This window comes from Ursus americanus, chromosome 26 (assembly GCF_024610735.1).
Source record: "Ursus americanus isolate L20-20 chromosome 26, mUrsAme1.1.p, whole genome shotgun sequence".
Classification (NCBI taxonomy): Eukaryota; Metazoa; Chordata; class Mammalia; order Carnivora; family Ursidae; genus Ursus; species Ursus americanus.
In genome coordinates, this window is record NC_142152.1 from 13,932,723 (window position 1) to 13,951,454 (window position 18,732).

Here is an 18,732-nt window from a genome sequence, read left to right on the forward strand (position 1 = left end):
TACTCTACTTTTGTATATTGGAAAATGTCCACAATAAAAAACTAATAAATAAATAAATAAATACCCTTCCCTCAGGTCTGCTGGTTACTGTAGAGCATGGCTAATTTTCAAAGTATGGCCATGAAGTGCCACAGTCTTTGCTTTATGGTACCTAAGGAAATTTCTTGTCACCTAGCAAAGCACAGTTGGCAGGCCACAAAAAAAGAGAACTGAAAAACACACTGAGTCTTTGCAGGGCCCATAGATCTCACCCCGGAATCCCGCTCCCTTGAGCGTAGGCAAAACAAACACTTGCTGAAGCTTCTTCTGAGGACTGCAGGCCATTGTGCAAGGGGCAAGGGGCCAGGGACTGGAGGACAGGAGGGCTGGTGAAAAGGGGTGATCAAGACACGGCTAAGGCCTTCAAGGAGCCTGCACTCTGTGTAGGTGACAGACATAAACAATGAACTTGCAGCAGAGGGCCAGGATGATCATGAGGACTACACTCTATCTTCCCTTTCACCAGAGTCTGTATTTGTGCATTTGCCCACCCACCAAAATTTGCTTGTAACTTCAAAATCAGTATTTGCAGTGCCTTTGTAGACATGTGCAGAATGAATAATTTGAGTCGCCTGACATGCAGGTTCTCATCTGAGGATGAACAAGGTAATGTTCTGCTTTCTTATTTCAGCTCTTGCACAGAAGTGGCTGGAGGATGGAGACGGGAGGGGACAGTGCTGGGTGGTGCAAGAAGCTCCGGCTCTCCGGAGAGCTGGATGGGTCTGAATCCCAAACTCTCATTAGGCACTCATTAGTGGGTTTGCCCACTTTAACACTTCTAAACCTCTTTCTCTCTTGGGTAAAATAAAATAAAATCTACTAGGATGAATTGTTTTCAATTTCAATTTCCATCTAAGTGACAGACAGACAGACACACACACACACACACACACATTTCCCCTAGGAGCAATGGTTCAGTATTTGCCAATTCAGTGTTTGCACAGATCTTATAGAAATACTACTGCAAATAATGAAAATTGATTGTTAAAAATTCTGGGATAAACAAAGCTGGAATGAACCAAGAAAAACAATACGAATGCTGTAACTAGAAATGAAAGAAGAGGCAAAAGAATCAGAAAGTCAGAATGAGGCAAGCTGGAACTTAACCACAGATAACTCACAGAACCTGTTCTTACCAGGAGCAGCAACAGCCGCCGCAACAGAGAACTCTCCTGACGGGGATCTAGACAAGGTCACCAGGTCTGAAGGCTGGCTGACTTCCTGGAGGTGAGTCACAGAATCTGTAGAAAGGGAAAATGCTGACAAAATATCATCCTACCATGAGCATCTTTACTCACTCTGCTAGGTACTGAATTTAAAGCCCTGCTGCTTTGCTGACTGTCATCCCGTGACTCTACCAGGTGTAAACAGCATGGCTGAGGTACATCCAAGACCACAGCAAGCACGCTTCTTCAACTCCTCAAAAAGCAAACTACGTTTAGACACATGAAATAATGAAGTAGCTGTTAGGATTTTACAAAATAAATCTAAAAATGCCCAAAGGGAAGTAGAAGACATTTAAACGATGGCCCTGGAAGGGAGAGAGTTAAGAAAAACTAAAAAGCTGTCTGGGAACGTAAGCCTACATTTATTTCATTTTCTTCATTCTGGAAGAGGCTCAGCTCACGTAGTAGTGGTATCTGATATGACCCTGGGAACAGCACATAGCCTCAATACAGAATGATGGTATGTAAGAGTCCACTGCGCCAAGGCCAGACAGAGAGCACTCCCAGCATGTTTTGTTTCCCAAACCTTTATGTTTGCACAGTGGTAATTTTGGTTAGCCTGCCACGTCTTCCAAGGCCAAGAGGTCTCCTGTATGGCAAAGAGCTAGCTCTCTGGAAGTGTATACCTTTCACTCTTCATCAACTCAAAATAATAAAAGAAGACAAATTATAACTAAGATGTGGTATGGTGTTTCCTCCTAGGTGGAGCCGCCATTAGGATGTTGGCAGTTACCTGATCGTTTCTCCCTCAGAGAGTATGGGAAGTCCAAGGCTTTTCCCGCATATATGGAGAGCAGTGAGTCAATGTCATCCATGGTGAAGCCAATCTCCTGCCCAGCCAGCAGCTGGTGCAGAGTCTGCACAGCCACAGTGGCCCAGTCCACTTTCATGTTCATGAGTAGCTGCTCCAGCATGAGAAGGGGGTTAGAGGACAAGTGGGAATAGCTGGTCCGGTGTGGCTCAGGTAGGGTCAACAGAACCTGTTTGTATGGTAGATCCACAGAGTAAAGAAAACGGCACACACATGTCAGAAGAAATCCAAGGTTCTTAGTGGGAGGGGGGAGGGGATCAGGGACCACAGGCACATAGCTAACTACTGAAGCTGGCTAGCAGTCTTTTAGGAAGCAAGGCTGAACTCCTATTTCAATCTTTCAGGTGGCAATCAGGAAGTACTTCAGGTACCTTTTCCCTAGATGAGAGGTTGGCTAACTTTCTCTATAAGGGGTCAGATAATACATATTTTAGGCTTTATGCGGCATGAAGTCTCTGTGGCAACTACTCAGCCCTGCCATTGGGCCATATGTAAATAAATGAGTGCACGAACTTAAATTCCAATAAAACCTGACTTACGAAAGAGGATGAGGACTGGATTTGGCCCACAGGTGGCACTGCACAGTATAGCTGAACTCTACCTGACCCTTAAAGCCATCATTCTGTCCATCTGAGGCTTAATTAGAATGAGCAATACAAAGTGATATCAGTAGGCTGCCTAAACCTAGCACCTCCAGTGTCCTGTAGGTAAATGACGTCTCTACACTCCTAGAGACTGTTATCACTAGGCTTGAAATATGTTCACTGGTTCTGCTCATTGCCAGTTTTCAAGGATTCCCCCCACTTAGTTACAGCGCATCAAAAAAAAGAGTGCATTTTCTTTAAGAACATTTTATGTAGTTGAACTCTTCACACGTGAGCCAGTGCTCATACTGATGGTTCTCCCAGCACTCATTCTATTCGTGGGGCGAATTCCATACTCATGGAGTAGTAGATATGACTGCCAATCAGAATCATTAGAATAGCGTCAGAGGGCCCCACTTCTCTCCAAACCTCCCTTGTCCAGGTTACTTTTCTAGCTTGTCATTTCGTTCGTTAATGTCTCCCAGGTCACACATCAAAGGTAAGGACCTCATTACCTACAGAATTAACTCTCTTTTCTTTAGCATAGACTAGGCTATTAAGCAGTAGTTTGAAATCCTTACTTCAGGATCTCTTTGGAAGATAGCCAGGCCCTGTCCCAAGAGATTCAGTTTTAATTGATCTGGGGTAAAGGTCAATGATTTTTTTTTTTTTTAAAGTCCAGGTGATTCTACCATATGGTCTGCATTGAGAATACTGATCTAGCAGATACCAGGGAAACCAACAAAGAGAACTTAAGAGGACCACGTAGAATTCACTTTGGAGACAAGGCAGTAAGAGAATGACAACTCCTAAGGGATGCAAGAGTGGGATGCTGGATAAAGGTTTTATATAACAGAGGCCAAGAATGGCAGGTGCCTGGGAGAAGAGCCATTGAAAGGTTAAGTTCTAAAGCGGGAGCTGGGCTGGCAGTCTTTCCCCCAGGCATGCCTTACCAACACCCCCTTTCTTTCCTGACCTTGGATCCCATGTACAGTGCCTGGATTTCACGGTGTCGGACAGCAGTCAGTTCTCCGTAGAAGTGTGTGGTGAGGTAGTTGGCCAGGAAGTGAGAAGCAGCCAAGCTAGGGTGCTGGTCGAGGGATTGCTCTGTGACCTCAAGGCACATTGTGGGATCAGGAATTTTTCGCAGGAGCTGTTGTAGGAGAAGGATAGAGGAGAAAGGTGAGGCCCATAGAGAACTCAGTCCAACCTTATTTTATTTGGGAATGAAACCTTTAGGTTTATTAATTTTGGACTAATTCCTTCTCTGCACTCTTTCTTTCACCACCCCTGCAGCTTCACAAATGATGACTTTGACCAGAGTTTAGCAGAATCCTAACCCAGCTGACCATCTGGCATGAAAGGCAGGGCTAGGCACCTTCCACTGAAGATGACTAAAATCATCTTGAGGCCAAGAAGGACTCCTGAAGGACATGAAGCGGCAGATCTGAGATTGCAAATGCTTTGTGTGGTATTTAGCATGAAGAAAGCCATCTGATTTGATTAACCTTTTTGTCTTATCCCAAAAGAAAAATGGCAAGAGATGGAGGCTTACTTGCAGAGCCTTTTCATGATCTCCTCTTTCCAGAAGGTGGAGAAGATGCTTTTGATGTAGGCTGATTAAATGCTCTCTTGGAATGGGGTAGAGGCAGCCCCATTCCTCACACAGTCCATATTCCTAGAAGGAAACACACACGGCTTCAATCCCTTTGAATCACTGGCCTTGTCATACATCCAGCTTTTGCCTGATTTTTCTCAGCAATTTTGAGTCTGCTAAAGCCCTAGGAAAGTCTGGTTAAGTGCGGATGGGAACTTCACTCTGGGATCAAAGTAGACTCATAAACTCAAAGGATTAGAGTGGCAAGGGAGTTATGAAAATGATCAAAGTAGGTTGATGATTAATGATATCACTTTTCTCTGAGATCTAGCATAAAAAAGAAACAGATGACAGCCCTGGGGAGATATTAAGGAAGTGGGGAAGACTGAGAAGACTGTCCAAAGGAAACAGTGCCAAGTAATGGATAGAATTGTTGAATCAGTATATTGTACAACAAAACTAATATAACACTAATCGTCAATTATACTGGAATTAAAATAAAGAACAAAATGAAACACAAAGGAGACAGCGCATACTCAGCTCTGATTGTTGCCATATGAATGTGCAAGCCTACTGTTGCCAAACTTCAAAAAATTAAAAAAAAAGTTTTTTAATTAAAAAATTTCCCTATTTTAAAATGTTGGCAATGAAATTAACATGAAAAAATCAAAATTCTAGCAGACCAATATTGCATGGGCCAAACATACATGCTGGGCATTGGATTCTGTCCACGTCCCTGTTTGCTACTGCCCACCCCGAATGTGTGAAACTTGGATTAAAGTTTCAGGGAATGGAATTCCCGAGGCTTTGCCCAAGTATTTTAATATGGTGACATTTGGAATGCCCTCCCCACAACTCTGCCTGGGGCCACTTTGTTCAGGATGCTTCTTTATTTCTCAGGCTACATCAGGCACTGTGCCTGTGCTCCCACCACAATCTGGGTTTACTTCTGTCACTTGATAAATCGCAATCATCTAGGGATGCGTGTCATATCAGCCCTTTTCCCAAAATGTGAGCCTCACAAGGTCAAGGACTAAGCTTAATTATCTTTGTTTCGCCACCATCTGGTACAGTGGCAAATAACAGATGGTCAATAAAGGTTTCCTCGATGCACGAACATCTGAACGAGCACATCCACATTTTGAACTATGGTATATCAGCTCCTTAAAGAATAAGTAAAACTTTATGTAGCACTCAAATGTTCAATAAACATATAAAAAGACATTCAAGGTCATTAGTAATCATGGAAATGTAAATTCAAACAGTAACGAGATACCATCCTACTGGCACAAAGGGAGAAGTTGGACAATACCAAATGCTGTAAGGATATGGAGCAACAGAAACTGCAAGTGGACTACTGATCTTAAGAGCACTTTGTAATGTCTCCGTAAAGGGGAGGATGCTTGCGCCTGATGATTCAGCAATTCCACCAGTAGCTCTACATTCTGCACTCAGCATTTACAGTGTAGGGTGATAGCGCAAACACATCCATTGTATTATTCTCTACACTTCTCTGTTCGTTGGTACATTTCACACACACAAAAAGAAAAAAGAACATGATGTAGTTACCAAAAAAATGTGGACATTGATACATGGAAAGGGTCTACACAACCAGGTAAGGGGTTGCAACTCTGAGAAGGGGAAAAAGGGGAATACCACTTGGGAAAATAGTACCTTTGCTTCTAGAATCATGTTCATGACAGCTGATGGGTCCTCAATGCAACAGCTCCTCAGGCTCTGCCAGTCACACCACACTGGGGTAGCCTGCAAACCTAGAATCTAAGGAAAGACAGGAAGAGCTATCAAACCACAATGAAGCTTCCCCCTCCATGAACAAGTCATTGGAGTTTCCAGGGATGGGCCACCCCTAGGCTTCTGTCCCAATGTTAAGCTGTCAAAACCTGGCAGGAGAGAGGAAGAATTAAAGCAAATGAGGCAAAGACTGGAAAGGTGAGTGAACATATCCAGGAGGCATCCTCAGGGAGCAAAGGCTGAGTGGGGAGGCCAGGATTGGGGCCTTTCACTTTCTCAGAGGCTTCTGTGCCTCACAGCTTGTTCAGCCTCCTGGGGTCACTTGTCCCATGCTCCTCCATCTTAAAAACTCCACCCAAGATATTCTTCCAGCAGGAATGCTCTGTGGGACTGCCCTTCATGCAAGCATTCTAGCTCTGCATGAAAAGTGCTGAGGAAGAGTGGAAAGAATATCTTTCTCATCTGCCATCTTCACTTGCTCTGCTGGGGCTCTGGACTCTGTTTGGTTTACATGGAAAAAATCAGCATAAACTTTACACTTGCTATGTAGCCATACCACCTAAATCTGTCTCCTTGGGCCTCTTGATCTTGAATATAACACACATTTCCAAATCTTTCATTTTCAAACTGTCACTTCCATGCAAACTTTCAAAATGGCTCTTGAAATTTAAAACAATCTTTAAAAAAGACACAATAGAGATTAAGCTCTGTAAGAACTCTTGAACGAGGAACACATAACAGACATAAAGCAGGCATAAAACTCAAGTTTACATGTGAAAAAGGCTTTGTGGATTGTTATTATTACTACCCTTGTTTGATGTATACATATTTAAAATGACAAAAGGAAAATAACATAGGAAATAGATATAAGGTCTCTCTTCATTGTTCACCTAAGAACAGAAGCCAGATACGGAACAAAAGCCAGGCCCAGACTATTTTTTTAAAATCCAGCATCACATGAGAATAGGCTGGAGTTGGTAATATGGTGGGAAGCGTATTTCCTTTCTCTTGATGCCGGGAACCATACCTTCTGATACACCCGTAGCTCTGCCAGCTTTCTCTGTAGCTCACGCTTTAGTCCATCTTGGACAGCTGTGTCTGAGATGCAGTACGCCAGGATCTCCAAGCACCATTCCAGGGGCCACCTGTCCACAAACTGTAGGGTTAGCCGACTTCTCAGAGACGCGTCCTTCACAGGGAACAGGAACTGCCAACCTTCTTTGTCTACAAGATGGAAAGATGCCCAGAGGTAGCAAGCCTGGCACTGGAAGAGCTTGAGTCCAGGCTAGTCCTTAAGAGAAGGGCTTTGTTCAATTTCATATAACAGGAACTTGGAGGATCCTTAAGATCCACCTGATCTTAATTAATTTTTATACTTGGAACCATTATATGAAAAGGAGACATGCTATATGCCCTTACGTTTCTCATTTTGCAAACTTAATCACAATCACGAGACCTTCTGAAAAGAGAGAGAAAAGGAGAAAGGAGAGGAAGAAAGGAAGGAATGAACGGAGAAGAGCTAGAACACATGAAGCTCTCCATGTTTTGGCCTGCCGCACAGAGAGCACTGGGTCAGGCTCAGCCTGTAGGTGGGACTTCTAGTTTTCCCTGCAATTTCCACTCTGTGTCATACAGTACTTGAAAGTTATTTCAGGTAAACTAGTTTCACTCCCTCCATGCCCTCTCTCATTATTACTTAGTATATCTTTCTCTCCTACACCCACTTCACAGATCTGAAAACAGACTCAAAGCAATGAAGACTGCACAGCCAGCTGGTGGATTTCTCTGCCTTCTCCAGGAGAGATTTTCTCCTTTTTGCAGGGTGCCCACACCCGGGTTTGAGAAGCCATCTCCTACGGCTTGCCCAACTCTTGTCCCCGCCCCCAGTGGAGTGCTATAGGTCACCGCTCTCAACTCCCTTAAAAGCTCTTTGGGAGCTTTTATTTATTTTTTTCAGTGCAAAAAGGTGGTTTTTTTAAAGCCTGGGGACAGGACCTGAGGGCAGAAAGAGCTACCTCACTGGGAGTTTTTAAAATAGGCATAGTCAAGCAGGCCCATAGTCTGTTTTGGGTTTTTTTTTGTTTGTTTGTTTTTTAAAGATTTTATTTTTAAGAATCTCTACACCTAACATGGGGCTTAAACTCACAACCCTGAGATCAAGAGTTGCACGCTCCACTGTGGGAGCCAACCAGGCGCCCCCAATCTGTTTTTATGTATAAAGTTGTATTAGAATATATCCATGCTCATTTGTTTATGTATCATCTCTGGCTGCTTTCATACCCTAATGGCAGAGTTGAGTAGTTGCAATTGAGACTGTATGGTCTCCAAAGCCCTTCACAGAAAATTTGTTGACCCCTGTTTTAAAGTCAACACTTGCCTGAATTTCATCTTGGGCTTCTGGGGGTTGGGCTCAGATATTTGTAGTTTACAGAATTTCCCAGTGATTCTGATATGCAGTGTTGAGGATACTGGCTATGACTGCCTGTTCTAAAGTTAGATGGAGGGGTGCCTGGATGGTTCAGTGGGATAAGCATCCGCCTTCGGCTCAGGTCATAATCCCAGGGTCCTGGGATCAGTCCTGCATTGGGCTCCCTGTTTAGCTGGGAGTCTGCTTCTCCCTCTCCCTCTGCCCCTCCCCCCTGCTCGTGCTCCCTCTCTTGAGCACGTGTTCTCTCTCTCAAATAAATAAAATCTTAAAAAAAAAAAAGTTAGATGCAGTGGGGTTCTAAGCTCTGCTCCACCACTTACTAACCCAAGGCAAGTTTCCTATCCTCTGAGCCTTAGTCTCCTTTCAATATGATGAGATTACGATGGCACTTTTCTCTAGAGTTATTGTGGGGATCAAACGCGATGATACACTCATTGAATGCTCAATGTTATTACCACCAGTGAAGGGGAAGGCATAGCCTTCTGCTCACCACATGCTGTGGCACAGCTCAGGACTGCATCTTTTATGTTGCTCAAGTCATCCACGTCTCGCCCATACACTTCCGTGAGCTGAAGGGCTCGGGACCAATCTCTGGCCACCAGGGCTTCCTCGAAGGCCTCCGTGAGCACATCTAGGGCACTGGGAGAGTGTAGGCCCAGGAGCACGGTAGAGAGACTGGCCCGGCCACAGAGACTCACTGCCAGGCTCTGCCCCTGCTCGGTGGACCGTCGTAGTGGCTCCCAGGCAGCCAGGAGGGAGGCCTTGAGCATAGGGAACTGTTCCAGGAGGCGCTCACACTCCTGGGCTACCTGCTCTGCACTCAGAGGCACCTCCCTGCGGCCACGAAGCTCCTTCCATGGCAGGCTGGGCTTGGTGAGCTTTGGCCCCTGGGAAGCGCCCAGACAGGCCACTGTGGCCAGCAGCTTTGAGCGGGACTTAAGGAAGGCCAAGGCAGAGGACGTAAAGGCGGGGAGTGATGAATCCCTTGGGGAGGAGTGGGGCTTTCTCTCCAGTGTGGAAATCCCAGTTGGCTTTGGGGAGCTCAGTGTAGAAAGTGGCAGGTCCTCCAGGCAGTGGGAGGTATGTAGCTGGACCAGGACGTCCAGGTGGGTCAGAAGGGATGACGTTTGCTGGCTTTGCCGGGAAGAGCAAAGGGCAAGAGGCTCACAGCAGCAGTTAACGATGACCTTCGGCACACTCAGGCTGAGCCCCTCTTGGGCCAGAAGGGCTGCCAGCCTGGAGGGAGAGAAGCAGAGGACGCACCAGACCTGAGTGCACAGGCATATTACCCAAGCTTAGAATTTCTGTTTATACAATCAAATGTAAACGCAGGCTCTTTGTTGCTCTGCTTTCTCTCTTTCCTCCCCACATAAAAGGTAGCCTATTAGACACACTGCTCTGCTCTTGCTTTTTCACTTGATAATGTATCTGGGAGATCTGTCCACATCCCTCTACAGAGAGACCCCCTCATTCCTATTTACAGCTATACAGTATTCCATTATGGGTTGAGCCATAATTTAACTAGTCTTTATTACCGAACAGTGAATTTTTCTTATCTGTTTCTATTAAATATAAGGCTGTAACAAAATGACTTTGTATATATATGTGATTTTTCACGGGTCACTAAAGCCACAGGATAAATTCCACAATGTGGATTGCTAAATTGAAGGGTATACAAATTTGCTTTTTAAAATAAATACGGGCAAACTGTCTTCCCACAGAGGCTGTACTAATTTATATCCCACCAGCAATCTATGAGAATGCTTTTTTTCCTCTAGCATAGCCAACTAAAGAATTATCCAATTTTTGGACTTGTGCTTATTCATAAATGAAGACTCATCCCTTAATTTGATGCTTGTAATATAAATGTTGTGAGACGTGGCAAAACAGAAAGAAATGAGGCGAACTAAAATCGAATTCTAATGTAGCTGTGTAAGAGTAAATGCAAATTAAGGGAAAAGTCTGGAAGAAATCCCCATTCTCTGTACTGAACTCAAGCACAACCCCACTGAGTCCTGGCATTCCTTAATGAAACGAAACAGTCAGGAAGGCCCATCCGTGCTTAACTCCCACAAAGTAGCTCCTACCTGTCTGGGGGAACTTGTCGCTCAAGCAGGAGGTGTGACACAAGTTGGGAAGAGCTCTGTTGCAGGAGAACAAATGGATTTCCTACCTTGACCTCCATGTGATCTGCAAAGATAAAGGGACTTTTGTTTTCACCACTGACTGTAACAGCTCAGAGCCCCTTTTCCCAGAATTAATAAAGAAGAGTATGGGGTGCCTGAATGTCTCAGTTGGTTAAGCATCTGCCTTTGGCTCAGGTCATGGTCCTGGGGTCCTGGGGTCCTGGGATCGAGCCCCACATCAGGTTCCCTGCTCACTGGGGAGCCTGCTTCTCCCTCTCCTTCTGACCCCCACCTCCCACTCGTGCTCTTTCGCTCTGTTCTCTCTCTCTCAAAAACAAACAAACAAACCCCAAAAAACTCAGGAAAAAAAAAAAAAGACTACATTGAGAGCCCTTCTGTTGATATTTTCTTTGTAAAGGGTATTCTCGACATGACCCTGACTACGAATTTACACCTTACTACTGCTCTAAAGACTTCCACCCACAGACAGACTTTAGTGGGTAGGTCTAGCCACAAGCAGCTCACCCTGCTCTCTTCAACATGACTAAAGTGCACGCAATACTCGCTCTGTGGACTCAAGTAAGAACCTGGCCCTCATTTCAGAGACTTGATCCTCTCTGGGTCCTCAAATCCACGATGGTCTGAGAGAGGTACTTTTTGTCATTAATGCAATTAAAATTTATCAAGTACTCCCATGTGCTACACAGTTCTACGAGGCAGTGGGGAGACAAGGATGAATAAAACACAGAGAAGAGTAAGAGAGGACCCTATAAATCTAGCATTCTTGGCTACTACTGTATCTAGAACCTCTCTCTCTCTCTTTTTTCTTTTAGAGAAGGGGAGGCGGAGCAGAGGGAGAGAATCTCAAGCAGGATCCATGCCCAGCTCAAAGCCTGACACAGGGCTCAATCTCACAACCTCAGATCATGACCAGAGCTGAAACCAAGAGTCAGACACCCAACCGAGCCCTGCAGGCGCCCCAGTACCCAGAACCTCTTTAATTGTGCACCTTTCCTCCTCCCTGCTCTAAACACTGGGCCAGTCATGACTCCGTCTCCTCTTTCTTGCTACTCACCAGGCTCAGAGCTCAGACTCCGAAGGAGAACTGCAGCCATGGTGCTGCAGTAACTGAAAAAGGTGCCCATGTAGTCAGTCTGTCTGCTGCCTGCTGGGGTCTGTTTGCCCAAGTTCTTCTGGAGGAGCTGAGTCTGGATGTGCACAGGGTGGGCCTCTGCCTCTGGAGCTTTCTGGGCTGCCTGCTCCACCAGCGAGGAGAGTGGAGTACTCCTGGGCTCTGGAAGGAGTTATGACAGGAGAAGGAATGGAGGCTTTAGTCTGTGCTTCCAGCTTTGGATCAATGGGGCCTCCTTGAGCTTGGGTACTAAACTTATAAGGTAGCTATAAAATCCTATGTTGGTTGCCTTTACAAGTGATTCTCAGCCAGGCAGAGATTTAAGTCTGGAAAAATCAGGGTGGATAGTCCTGTTTTCACCCCAGTATCTGCGGGGTGGAATGGCTCTATGAAGAACACAGTAATCTTTTAGGGAAGGTTGATCAATATTTACTAAGTATCTTCTGGGTGTATTTGTCATTAAGAATCAGAAAGATGTATCAGCTAATGGAGCATTAAGCACCCCTTCACTGGAGTGGTGGGGAAACAGGTGGAGTTAGCTGTGAGACATGCCCTGGCTAACAAGGGGGCTGCAAGCACCCAGTTCTGGAGTCGTAAGCCTCTGCTCTAAAGGGCTCCTTCACTCCTGGCTGTTTCCTCTCCCCAGTTCAGCCTTCATCTGCTGTGACGCAGTTGGGCCTGTACCTGGCCGCTGTAGTGCCTCTCTCAGCAACTGGAGGACCTGATCCAGCTGCTGCGAGAGAGTGGCATGGCTGGCCACACAGTCCTCGGTGAGGCTGGGCCAGCACATCTGAAGCAGCTCAGCGATGCTGCATCGTGGAGGGCCCGCTCCTTTTTCTTCTACACTCTCTGTGGAAAGCAAATGAGAAAAAGTGAATTCTGATGCTGACCTAATGTTCCAAATCCAGGAGCAAGGAGAAGAAGGGAGAAAAGCAGCTCACCTGACTTAGTCTGTCCGGCTGACATAAGAGGATAGTTGAGGATCTTACTGATTTGCTGAAGAACAACTGGAAAACCTCGAATGCCATCAGCACTGAGGAGTATGTGGTCTAGCCGTCGACCTGGAAATGGATTGAAGAGGGAATGCAGAAAAAAATCAGGCACTTTCAAAGACTGATACTCAGTTTTTCTGTATTTACTTGTAAAATTTTATTTTCTCCAATGTTAAGGAGGAAATATCTGCTGTGCCATTTTGGGTGACGACCAGCTTACCTGGCTCATTCCACGCCTGAGGTTCCAGAGCTCCCTCCAGCATGATGCCTCCGCTGCCAAAAGCAGCAGACCCAGAATCTCTGGCACTCCTACGGAACTGCTGTCCCAAGCCAATCACTTCTTGTGAATTTGCCTTGGTAGTGTCCTCAGCTGAGAACTTGAGCTGGGATCATATCTGTCTTCTCTCTTTGCTTTAAGTGGCATCTTGACACCCTGACTAGACTATGAACAACTTTATGGACAAAGATTATTTCTTATTATCTCTCCTGTACCCCCTACACTTCAGATAATCTGGGAACACAGTAGGTACTAAATTAATTCCTAACTGACTGACATGAAACCATTCCAACTATTAACAGTCTGAATAATATCTCCTTTCATTTTCAAATATGAATACTACATGAGGGGGAGGGAAACTGTGTGATAAAAACAGCATTGTATATGGCACAATATACTTTCTTAGAAGGACTACCTGAACATTAAAGTACATTTTAACCAACAGGTCAGAAGTGATTTCTAGGGGTGTGCAGAAAAAAGGTACCACAGCAGGCCTGTGACCACTATCCTTAGAAAGTCTTGCTTATAAGGTTGCCATTGGTTGGCAGCTGCAAACTTGACTGGTAAATGGTTTCTGACATTGCTATAAAACGTGCCATAAATGATGAGAGTGGTCCACTGTGCCTAAACTGTGTACAATGTGGTTTACACTGAACACCTGCTTTCCTTTTGAGAGTCTAGAATTTTGGTACATGCTGGCAGAGATGGCTCCCCATTAAAGCCTTGGGCATTGAGTCTCTAATGAGCTTCCTTGCATACACTTGTCACAAATACTGCTGGAGGAATTAAGCACAGCCTGTGGGACTCCACAGGAAGACTCTTGGAAGTTGTGTCTGGTTTTCTTCAGACTGTATACCATGGGCCTTTTTCCTTTGCTGATTTTGCTGCATATCTTTTTGCTGAAATAAATTTTAGCCATGAGTATAACTATATGCTGAGTTCTGTAACTTCTAATGAATCACTGAGTCTAGGAGTGGATATCATATCACGACCTATTCACCATTCCTCTTTCCATATTACTGAGAGAGGTGTGCTCTTTCCAATGTCTGGTGTGTGTATCAAGGATGGGTGGAATGGAACTTTTCCTAATTGTTTCTTCACATTCCTCAGCCTTCATATACTGGATTTCTCTAAAAATTCCATATACACATTCTGGGACATTATTAACCTCAAAATACAATCTTCCCTTTAACTGTGATCCATGAATTTACAAACTCAAGACTGTTCTAGGTTTTAGGTTAAGTGGGGTTCACTCGGGCAGGGGCATGCAGTCTAAAGGCACAATTTCCATTTGTACAATTTTTGAATATATATTTCTTCCTTGAATTTATCTATAAACCAGAAAAGAATTTCCCTAAATGATTGCAGATTGCCCAGTCTATTAAGAAGATAAGAGTCTCAGATTATATTTAAATGACCAGATTGGACATGAGGAAATTAACTAATACTCCTTCCTCCCTGTCTCCTCCTTACCCAGTAAGGATTTTCTTCTTATATAGTTTATCAAGCATCTCAGAAACCCATCCCCTCATTTGAGAATGAAGGAATAAAGCTAAAGAAGCACACTCACCCCGGCTCTCAAGGCTAACGTTCAGACGTCGTTCAGCTGTTTCCAAGAGCTGCTTGCAGGTTTTCCAGAGCTGGCACTGAGAGCAAGCGAGGTCAAATGCAGCCATGGCAGGGGGGCTGAGGTCTTCCAGAACCTCTCTCAGGGGAGCAGTGGGTTCCACCAGGGTATTGCTTATCCAAAAGTCCTCCTGGAGCGTGGGGATGGGTTCTCCAGAGGTACTGAGTAGCTTATCAGTCACATCAGAGATGGAGTAAAATACCATCCCTGGACACCCAGCAGGGGAGTAAAAAGCAAGAGGTTAACATGATTCTCAGTACCACTTTTATTTTGAAAAGTGGTTACTAAAAAAATGATCCTTCTGCATGGGATATCTTCTATGTATATTAAACACCATCATTACAGCCTACTCTATGGCCTCAAAACAACGTTACAGAAAGGCAGACCCAGAGAAACTCAAAATGGTCAAGATAATTAGGGGCTTCTTCCCAATGGGATCTAAAGGTAGGCTGAGAAAGAATGAGGTGTATTTGTGTGTGCTAATCAGAAATGATCTCTAAAACACATTGCTAAAAAAACAAGGTAGAAAACAGGACCTATTGTTAAGAACCCATTTATATTACAAACAAAAAAGATGTGCAAATATTCTTTTGAAGAGCTACAGAAAATTTCTAGGAGAATGTAGAAGGAGCAATGTGTACTTGATGGTACTTGACATGTGGAACCTAGACCAGTAAGAGATGCGGAAATGTGGGGCAGGATTCCACTTCCAAGAAATCATGAAAGGATGAGCTTTTGCAGTGTAGCCCATGTTGGGCATTAACACCTGTGAATCCTAAGCCATCAGTGTTATACATAACTTCTTCACTTTACAGAAAAGTGAAGTGATATGCTTTATCCTGGAATAGTTACATAGGAAGGAAATAAACTCCCAACCATTTCCCAAAGCCCAAGCTAGTGGCCATCAAAACAAATGGGGGAAGCAGCATTCACACCCTGCAGTTTAAATCCCATAGGACAGGTTGAATGGAGTAGCTCAAGTGGCAGGTATGGGACCACTGGGGTCAGGGAAGCTAGGCACAGCTAGAAACAGAGTCTGCCTGTGTCAGGACTGCTATTCTTCACGGCAAGTGTCCTGCTCTGGATTTTTGCTCACCTGCATGAGGTACCTATGATTTGGGTGGCTGTTCCCCCATCCCCTCCTCCCCTGGCTACCTCACCACCTATGGTGCACCTGCTGCTGCAGCGCTGCCAATGGCCTGTAGTGTGGAGCGGCCACTGCCTGTTCTTCGAATGGTGCTGCTACCGCCATCTGAGTTCTGGTTTTCGATCTTGTGCTCCACCCGGGACAGCTCCTGGATTACCTCCTGGTAGCGCTCCATGAACATCAGTTCCCCTGAGCTGGGCGAGGACTTCAGGTTGAACATGAACACCACCTGTCACAGGAGGAGGAGGAGTGGGGGTTGTGCTGGGTCTGCTGAGTCAGGGAGTCTAGAGACAGGAGATCTTGCCTAGCACTACAGTATGGCCCTGAGACATCTGCTTGGGAGGCTTGTGAGAGCACCTAATGTTAGAAGAATAGATCAAATACAGAAATAATTCATAAAAGTCAGCAAGAAAGCCACCACGGCTCCAACAGAAAACAGGCAAAAGACATAAATAGTTTCCAAGAAAAAACACATATGACTAATTACGTATGACTAATATATAGGTGAAAAATGTTTTCCCTGACTAGTAATCCAGGGAATTTGAGAAACACTAATCCCATTCTGCATCTCTCACAATGACAAAGTAAAAATAACCTTCGTGGAGTGCTGGCAGGGTGAACTGTCACAATCTTTTTTGAAAAGCAATTTGACAATCTATAGAGCTTTAAAGATGTTTTTATTCTCTGACTTAGTAATTTTTATGAGAAACTCTCTTAAGGAAACAATTCAAAAGACTTAATGCCCAAAGGTGTTAATCTTGGCACTATTTATTACAACTGTTACAGGGTTGAAAAGAATGTAAGTTGAGTAGCAGAGGAATGGTCAAATGCACCTACCTGATCAGACTATTGTGAGGTCACTAAAACCAATCACGAGGCAAATGCAAAAAAGGCACTAAATAATAGATTCAAAATAATTTTCACTATATTAAAGTCATTCACAACTTGGAAAAATATTGGCAAAAATATACTTTACACCTTTAATATCGGTTGTTCTGGACAATAGGATTAATGAACACTTATTAATATTTTTTGGTATTTTCTTGTAATACACATGACTTATTCTATAACCAGCTTAAGAAAACAGGAATTTTTATTAAAAATAAAAAAAAAGAAAGAAAGAAAGAAAAGAAGATCAAGGTCCCAGGAAAGGAAGAAGTGAGGACATTTAGGAGTAAAGCCTTGAGCCTGGGGGGGAGGGGGTGGTCCCACTGAATCCCTCTCTGGATTTGGATGTAAAAAGTTTGACAAGAGGGGCGCCTGGGTGGCTCAGTCGTTAAGCGTCTGCCTTTGTTCGGCTCAGGGCGTCATCCCAGCGTTCTGGGATCAAGCCCCTCATCGGGCTCCTCCGCTGGGAGCCTACTTCTTCCTCTCCCACTCCCCCTGCTTGTGTTCCCTCTCTCGCTGGCTGTCTCTCTCTCTGTCAAATGGATAAATAAAAAAATCTTAAAAAAAAAAAAAAGTTGGCAAGGGTGCTCCCAGAGGGTCAGAATTATTATCATTCAAGTATGGGATCTAAAATGATCAGAGGAATTTGAACAAAGATTCTTCCACCACCTATATTTCTCCTCAATTTACTCCTGAACTGAATTCACATGAAAGAAAAATTCTGACGTATGCATTAAGGGATCAGCACAAGCATGATAAAAATACCAAGAGAGTTTTTAAAAACCAGAATAGTAGGTTTTTATGCCATTAAGTTTAAGCAATTTTTTTTAGAGGATTCTTGCATATCTCACAGCTTGTACATAATCCTCTTAACATTCCCATGAGATAGGACAAGGAGGTATTACATTTAACTCCAATTTTCAAAAGAGGATATGGAATTTCAGAGTGTAAGAGTCTTTCTGACTTCTACTCCTTGTGCTTTTTCCTATATATCGTGAACACTCTAGTTTGGTAGTCTCCTATACTTCTTGTATAATGAATTGGCATTCTAGTTATTATTAATAATTGCATCCTGATTTTTAATTATATAAAACCACATATGTATTCACAGAAGGAGTACAAGAAAAGAAACAAAATATTTCAATGTTTTCAAGTGGTGGAATTGTGGCTAAATATTTTCTTTTATCTTGTTAAAACACTGTTTCTGTTAAGAAATGATTCAACAGCTTAAAATCCAAGATGAATCCTGAAATTCACAACGCTGAGGACAGGGCCTTGAACGTGGAAATATCCCCGTTGCCCCTGCTGGTTGTGGCCCTCAGGTGCTCCTGAGGCTCTGGTTGCACATAAGTCTGGCTTTACATGAGGCCCAGGGGGGCCCGGACAGCTACGGGCTGCCTTAGTATTCTTTCCTAGGACAAGGTATGGCCTGGGTGGCTCACATCTGCTACACAGGTACTCCCCTTACCTGGTGGGCTTCTGCAAAGTTCCCCCGGAGGATGCAGGATGCCAGCAGTGACTCAGGGGGGGAGAACATCATGGGGATGAGTGAATTTTGAGACTGGGGCTGCAATCGGCCATCCAGCTCATTCCTTCCGGACACAGCGTTCAGACTTCCCTCTGTTGGGACACAAGAATGTGGGGACCAAGGAAGCAACAGAAACTGAAGAAAAACGATACTGCTGGCACCTCCCACTAAACTCTTATCTTCAAGGTCCTTGTCTAAAAGTTCCATAAGCAGGGCTTACTTTTTCCTCAGTTGCAGGGCAAACCTATGCTATCATCTTTGAATACAAGACTTAAGTACTATTTTTGGGTTATTCACCTCTGTTTCGCTCTGCTGACGGGTAACTCCACTGATAGTGAGACAGCCCTTCCCCTTTTCCCTATCTGCAGAACCCACCTTCTTCTTTTTTTTTTTTTCAAATTGAGATATAATTGACATATAACACTGTATTAGTTTTAGGTGTACAACATAATGATTTATGTATATATTGTGAAATGATCACCCCAATAAGTTTAGTTAACATCCATCATTTATCACACCTAGTTACAAATTTTTTTTCTTGTGATAGAATTTTTAACATCTACTTTCTTAGCCACTTT

General features: G+C 44.1%; 1 protein-coding gene across 2 annotated transcripts in view; it reads right to left on the reverse strand.

The window, feature by feature from the left end:
* Positions 1 to 18,732, reverse strand: part of ZFYVE26 (zinc finger FYVE-type containing 26) — a 64,073-nt gene that overhangs the window by 24,034 nt on the left and 21,307 nt on the right. For both annotated transcript variants that reach the window (XM_045807975.2, XM_087856046.1), the window contains 14 exons: positions 18,095 to 18,246; positions 15,766 to 15,967; positions 14,535 to 14,798; positions 12,637 to 12,756; positions 12,380 to 12,544; positions 11,639 to 11,857; positions 10,525 to 10,627; positions 8,928 to 9,673; positions 7,037 to 7,233; positions 5,932 to 6,036; positions 4,216 to 4,338; positions 3,637 to 3,813; positions 1,999 to 2,245; positions 1,176 to 1,280 (listed from right to left, as the gene is read on the reverse strand). In XM_045807975.2, the coding sequence (XP_045663931.2) occupies positions 1,176 to 1,280; positions 1,999 to 2,245; positions 3,637 to 3,813; positions 4,216 to 4,338; positions 5,932 to 6,036; positions 7,037 to 7,233; positions 8,928 to 9,673; positions 10,525 to 10,627; positions 11,639 to 11,857; positions 12,380 to 12,544; positions 12,637 to 12,756; positions 14,535 to 14,798; positions 15,766 to 15,967; positions 18,095 to 18,246 (2,925 nt within the window). The remainder of the gene's footprint in view (positions 1 to 1,175; positions 1,281 to 1,998; positions 2,246 to 3,636; positions 3,814 to 4,215; positions 4,339 to 5,931; positions 6,037 to 7,036; positions 7,234 to 8,927; positions 9,674 to 10,524; positions 10,628 to 11,638; positions 11,858 to 12,379; positions 12,545 to 12,636; positions 12,757 to 14,534; positions 14,799 to 15,765; positions 15,968 to 18,094; positions 18,247 to 18,732) is intronic.